Source organism: Typha angustifolia, chromosome 2 (genome assembly GCF_048772165.1).
Source record: "Typha angustifolia cultivar Huaian chromosome 2, ASM4877216v1, whole genome shotgun sequence".
NCBI lineage: Eukaryota > Viridiplantae > Streptophyta > Magnoliopsida > Poales > Typhaceae > Typha > Typha angustifolia.
The window spans coordinates 6,495,267-6,502,332 of record NC_133240.1 but is presented as its reverse complement, the minus strand read 5'-3'; the positions used below and the strand labels follow the sequence as shown (position 1 = coordinate 6,502,332).

The 7,066-nt window shown below is 40.9% G+C and overlaps 1 protein-coding gene across 1 annotated transcript; it reads left to right on the top strand.

The window, feature by feature from the left end:
* Positions 1–4,008: 4,008 nt before the first annotated feature.
* LOC140773461 (protein DWARF AND LOW-TILLERING-like) lies at positions 4,009–6,085 on the top strand. The gene is made up of 2 exons (XM_073116028.1): positions 4,009–4,100; positions 4,595–6,085. Exons 1-2 carry the CDS (start codon positions 4,009–4,011, stop codon positions 5,859–5,861), a joined length of 1,359 nt encoding a protein of 452 aa, XP_072972129.1. The 3' UTR covers positions 5,862–6,085.
* Positions 6,086–7,066: the final 981 nt, after the last annotated feature.

The following is a 7,066-nucleotide window of genomic DNA, read 5'->3' as shown; positions in this document are numbered from 1 at the left end:
AACTTGAAACACGACCATCACTGTAGCATTGTGGTAGGAAAGTATTCATCCTTAGAGGATCTGAGATTGAGCATTTGTGAGTGCAAATCTCTTGATGAAAGAAATTGAAATGGATTGTGTATGTGTGCGCTTGTTTGATCTGCTATGGCTTGTAGTTTAGCTCATTTGTAATCTATTTGTTGCCCCTCTCTCTCTCTCTCTCTCTCTCTCTCTCTCTCTCTCTCTCTCTCTCTCTATATATATATATATATATATGAGGCTGCTTTAGAGAGAAATATTAGATCTATGAATCATCTTCCTTCTAGTTCTTTCTCATGTTAAAGCCACATCTTAAACTTAGGATTTAAAGAATGTAGTGTGTTGTTCTCACTAGATCTAGTATGGTTTGACATCGACATCATCAAAAACATCCAACACAGCTTATCTATCAGACTAACTCTTATATCTAGCCTATGATTAGCCTACAGGACTCTATCTATATTTATATATATAAATTTGAAACTTAAAAACCCCCCCAAAACTTTATTTCTGCAACCCTCCTCCCCTTCCATGTTAATTAGCTGCCCATAACCCCATACCAAGCTAGAGTAGAAGTGGTAGGAAAACTTAACTGCGCTGCTCTGAGGGGATCAAGACCACATTTGGCAGGCTAGCTAGCTGTTGATGATCTGAAGCGTGTCACAAACACACTGATGGTCGACGGCTCTCACCGACGAGCAGCACTGCATGCCTGGCGGCGTACCAGGAACGACGTAGCACGACATGGGATTTTGCAAGTTCTGCTGAGCAACTCTCCGACGAAGCCGTCGGAAACCGAGACGATACTGCCATGAGCAAGAGAACAGCAGAAAGGAGGTGCTTCATTGCTGCCATGGCTAGTGACTTCGCAATTTGAGTCTCTTCTTTCTTTCTTCTTCTTCTTCTTCTTCTTCTTCTTCTTCTTCTTCTTCTTCTTCTTCTTCTTCTTCTTCTTCTTCTTCTTTTTCTTTTCTGGGTCACTTGGATGGAAGTTGTATACTGTTGGTTGGGAGTGGTTACCTTCGCATGGCTCAACTGCACTCAAAGAGATTTGAGGTAAAAGAAGTGATCATCACTAGTGTGTGAGTTACTAAAAACCTAAATAGTTGCACTCTTTAGTAGTTGCTTTTCTTAAATAAGGGGGGACTAAGAACTTAGTTTAGGTATATATATATATATATATATATATATATATATATATATATACAGACTTGTGATTAGACTCTACTCACTTAATTTTGAATCGAGCTTAAGCCAAAAAGTCTAATATGAGTTCGAGCTTTAAATGAAACCAATTGAAATATATTTCAGCCGAGCTCAAGTCTGATTTGAGCTGGAGCCTTAAGCAAGCCCAATTCAAGCCGGGTGAATCAAACTTGATTTAAACTTGAATTAAAAAAAGTTTGAATATAATTTAAATTATATAAGGGTTGATTAAAGATAAGATTAGATCAAGTTAGTGATGGATATAAACCATTTGGCCTTGATCTAATGGTCACAAAATTTTCGTAGTATATATATGTATGTGTTTGTGAATTTTATCAAACCGAGCCTGAGCAAGCCGACTTGTGATTAAGCTCTGCTCGAAACTTTGAGTCGAGCTTGAACTGAGCTGTTCTATTAATCCACAATCCTACTAAAATCAAGATTGCCTCATTATTAGATGAGTCAAACCTAAGCCAGCTTGATTATTTTGACAACCTAACAGTTAAATATATTTACATTGTAAAGTGTTTTTTTTTTATTATAAGGAGATGAAAAGTCAGCTAAGGATTACATCCCAGGCCAATTCTGTGCTCATTTTGTCAAGAGTATAAAATAGTCTCCAGCTCCAAGGGAATCTTATTGGAATTACTCCAGACTCTCCCTAAAGCTGAATGTCTACCTAGTTTAGCAAGCCAGTCGGCCGCTCTATTCCCTTCCCTATACGTATGAAGAAACATAATTTTCCTAAATGACAACACCAACGTGAAGCAATTATGAACTACTCTTCTTAGGCACCACGGACAATTGTTCTCACCTCTGAATATTTTTAGAACCGTAAGCGCATTAGTCTCCACAATCACCTGCTCTCACCTCCCATGAGCCTTTCTTAGCCCTACCTGCATAGCCCAGACTTCACTATAGCTGGCAGAATCCGCTATAGTTGGCTTTGTCGCCACCTGGAGTAGAGACCCATTCTCATCTCGAATAATGTAACATGCTCCTCCCTGATACTCTCTTTCCTTCCAAGCTTCGTCGACATTGATTTTGATCCACCCTTTCGACGGCAGCTCCCAACGAATTTTAATAGTACCCATGTTTGAATTCTTCTCTTTCCCACTGACCTTCAAATAATCTTGAGCTAAAGTCACAGCCTTACTTGCCATAGCAGGAGCTGTATTACTCTTGCCTTCAAAGATTCTTTGATTACGCTCCTTCTAGATACCCCATAAGATAGCCGCCATGATTGATTTCACCTTATCTGGTTCGATGATGGGATTTTAGCCTCTGTGTGCTTGGACCGACCCAGCAAAGCAAGCCCACACTTCCAAAGTGAAACAACAAGTGTAAAACAGATTCATGGCCAATTTAGGGAAAAGCCCACACAGCGTACAGGGATTGTTAGGCCCACAATTTAGCCCAAATAGGTAGGCTTTTGTTGGGACCAGGTTCCACATGAGCTTCCACACGAAAGCCTTGATCTGAGGTGCTGTAGTTAATTTCCAAAGCTGAGCCCAACCATCCCAAGCCTAGCCTTCCTTCTTCCGCAGGAATTTGTAAACATTCTTAGCTATCGCCTCCCCATTAATTGTGGGACCCACACCCACCGGTCTTCTAACTGCGAACCCCCTGTATCAACCGTGGCCACGTCGAAGGTGAGATCCCTATTAAAAGCTACATGCAGTTTGTCCACGTCCCACCTCCCGTTTTCCAGTAGAGTGTCAACACAGCAGCAGCTTGTAAAACTATTCACATTGACCATGCAAGGCAATTGACCAAAAGGAATGGACGTCGCCCACGCTTCCTATAGAACCACCATACTACACCCATTACCTATGCTCTTCTAGAAGCCCTCCTTCAGTTCGGCCGCTGCTTGACATAACGCCCTCCATATCCATGAGGATTTAGGCACTGGCTTAGCCTCCCATGGTTTGAGAGCACCGTTGAGAACATGTTTTCCAAGGATTGCCCTCTTCATCGTGTGGAGGCAGCGCATTTACATTGTAAAGTTATGAGCAATATGAAATTACTCATATTTGTATTACAATATATGGGAAAAATAGATTAAATATTTACATAAAAATAGAAAATTGGACTTTATTTTATTCTTTCACCATATCCCACAATATATCTAGACGTGCTATATATATATATATATATATATATATATAAACTGCATATAATTTTTTACCATAGATCAAGATCAAATGGTTTATATCCATCACTAATTTGATCTAATCTTAAACTTATTTATTTAATCGTTATTTAATTCAAGCTTAAATCAATCTTGAATCAACCGGCATGAATACATTAGACTTCAATTGGGCTTGTTTAAGGCTCTAGCTCAAATTAGACATGATTTAAGCTCGGAGTTGAAATATGTTTATATTGGGCAAGCTCGAGTTTGAATTAGGCTTAGCTTAGGCTCGGTTCAAAATTAATTAAGCCTGAGTCTAAATTAAAATATAGACCCAAAATTAATTTCAAACTCTATTCATTAGCTTAAATTCAAAATATAAACATATAAAGTTTATGACTATTAGATAAGGATCTAATTATTCATATCCACTCTCCCAATCAAGCTTAATCTGATGAGACTTGATTCTATTTCTTAAGTAGCTCTAGAATATAGTCTCGAATTTAAAATATGCTCAAAATTAATTTTAAAGTCAAGCTTTGACCGAGAAGAGAAAAAAGAAAAAGGATAAGGAAATAGTTCCCAAATAATTAGCTACCGGATTATTTACATCCTATCTCTCACGAAACAGGATTTCAAGTGAATTGATTATGGGCAAATTTAAAGGACCCTCCACGTGGCCAATTACTGTGGATGTTTTAATCGTGAGCGTGTTGGTAGCCGCACAGCTGATCCGAAGCCCGTAAGAGTCGCCAAAGTCCAAACGGCCGGAGTACTAACCGCCTTACTCCGTCACGACACGAAGGAAGCTTCGCCTTCCCCAACGGTCACCGTCCGTCCGGCGTCACGTCCGTCCGATCCTCATCCGACGGGTCACATCAAATCTCCCACCTTTTCGAACCCATCGTTTTCTTCATGGCCCCGACGTTCCTCCGTACCCACTTCTCCCACCTTTCTTGCTTAAAATTTATTCGCCATGGAAAAACAAAAATTAAAATTAAAGAAAGCCCATGCATATTAGAGATCATACTCTTCTTCTTTCTTCTTCTATGATCTCTCTCTCTCGCCGAAGTATGGGATTCCCTGGCCTTGTACTCGGCAAATGTGTCAATTTCCGTTGAGTTTTATTTTTTCTTTATCAACCCACGTCATCGTTTTCTAACTGTTTAATCTTTTAAAATAGCCGGTGAGTTAACAGCATTCGCCGGCGATAACGAGAGTTTGAGAATGGAGCAGAGACGAGGTAGTAGCGAATTCTTTTGTAGGAGGGGAAGGTAAGAACACCCAAACGGAGCGGCAGGGTCTCGAGCTCGTGAGCTTGCTGGTAGCATGCGCAGAGTCGATTAGCTCTCGCCACCATGAGGCTGCAAACTATTTCATAGCTAGACTCGGAGGGGAAGCATCCCCACGAGGAACGCCGATTCACAGAGTGGCGGCTTACTTCACCGAAGCCTTAGCGCTGCGAGTCGTCAAGCTCTGGCCTCGAATCTTCACCCTCGCGCCGCCGTGGGAGGAGTTCGCCGCTCAGATTCCTCGAGATGATGAAGATGGTGATGAAGATGCCATTGCATGGCAGGTCCTCAACCATGTCAGCCCGATTCCAAAATTCCTCCATTTCACGCTGAACGAGAGGCTAATCCGCGCTTTCCAAGGAAAAGATCGCATCCATATCATCGACTTCGACATCAAGCAAGGACTCCAATGGCCGAGTCTGTTCCAGAGCTTATCTTCCAGGCCGAACCCGCCCAGCCATGTCAGGATCACCGGCATCGGAGAATCTAGGCAGGACCTTCAGGAGACCGGCGTTAGGCTTGCGCGGTTCGCGGAGGAACTCAATCTCCCCTTCGCCTTCCACGCCGTCGCAGACCGATTGGATGATGTCCGGCTCTGGATGCTTCATGTCAACCGGAACGAATGTGTCGCCGTGAATTGCGTCGCCGTGATGCACAAGGCGCTCTACGACGAGAGCGGCGCGGCTTTGGCGAGTTTCTTGAGTCTCTTACGCAGCGCGAATCCGGAAATCGTCGTGACTGCGGAGAAGGAAGTCGAGTTGAACAAGCAAGCATGGGAGATGAGGTTGGTCGCTTCGATCCAGTACTACTCTGCGGTTTTCGACGCACTGGGCTCCTGTCTACCGGAGAATAGCGCGGCGAGGATCAAGGTCGAGGAGATGTTCGCGAGGGAGATGAGGAACGTAGTCGCCTGCGAAGGGAATGAGAGGGTGGAGAGGTACGAGAGGTTCAACACGTGGAAGCAGTTGATGGAAGACGGTGGATTTCTATGCGGAGGCATCGGCGAAAGGGAGGTGCTGCAGAGCCGGATGATCTTAAGGATGAACTCACCGCCGCCGCCGTCGTCGTCGGAAAATTACAGCATCGAGCAGCAAGGAGAAAGCAGTGATGGCATTACTCTCAAGTGGATGGATCAGCCTCTTTATACAGTGTCTGCATGGATACCTGCTGATGTTGTTGCAGGGACCTCATCTACGTCTCAGCCAAGTTGATTGATAAGAAATTTATTTTTGTATACCATACAAACAAAGGAGAAAACTGAATCATTTTTAGTTTTACTTGTTCTATAATTCTTTGACATATATTTATTTTTATGGGGGGAGGGAGGATTCTAATGTGATTGGTGCCTGTTGCTGCATACTTGTTTTTATTCTTTCATTCTTAATATTTGTGATGTGGAAAGGATGAAAGATATATGAGTTTGTACTAGAGTTTGTTCAACTTACCATTTGCTTGTTGTACTTGGTCTTTATGTTTGAAAGCTAGTTCTTAATTATGATAGAATGCTGTGGTTCTTGAAATGTCTTAAGTTAAAATCTTCACCATTTTAGTGATTGGTACCTGGATTGTTGGAACTAGTTTTTGGTGTTTAGTGTTTGCTCTCAATCTTGCTGGTCTGCTAGAAGATGGGATCTTCATCTTGTGGCTTCTCTGTCCTGAGAAGAGGAAGAAGATGAAGTGTGTGGGTTGGTCACTTTGGGACCAGGACTAGGGCAAATCAAATTGGCAGCCCAGCTCCAAATTTTGGGTTGTGGTGGGCTGCAGGCAACCCATCCCCTTCATTTCAATCATGGGACAGCCCAAATAGTTTGGTTTTAAATATTAATATTAATATTTTTCTCCTTAATTATTTTTGTTTAGTTTGACATTGTTAAAAATGGTAGATCATTTATTTATAATATTTTATTTAGATTAGTCACTTCTAATAACTAGCGGTGTCGGTATTCTTAATAGTTATTTTAACTAGATAAATAATTGAATCTATCCAAACTCGTGACGGAAGTTCTGTGATATATTTCATTATTTATTTTTAAGTTAGGTTTTTTTACTTATGTTATGATTTATTCATCCATCTCAAGACAACGTAGAAACTAGATAATTGAAGAGCAATTGTAATAATTAGATACATTTCACACAAGTGACTCCTATGTAATTTAAGGATAGTGTAGTGATGTTGTGATAATTATGGTATCATTTATGTATTATTATTTCATGATGATTGAAGATATTTTTATATATTGTATGCGTTTTAAGTATGCAGATCATGTCATGTATATTAGACATAGCACCACGTGTATTATTAATTTACGAGTATATTACATTAGCATTTAAGCATATTTTATATTATTGTATTATGTATTATATTATTTTTAAATTGTAAAAGTATATACTGTTGGATTTTATGCTCACCAGTTTG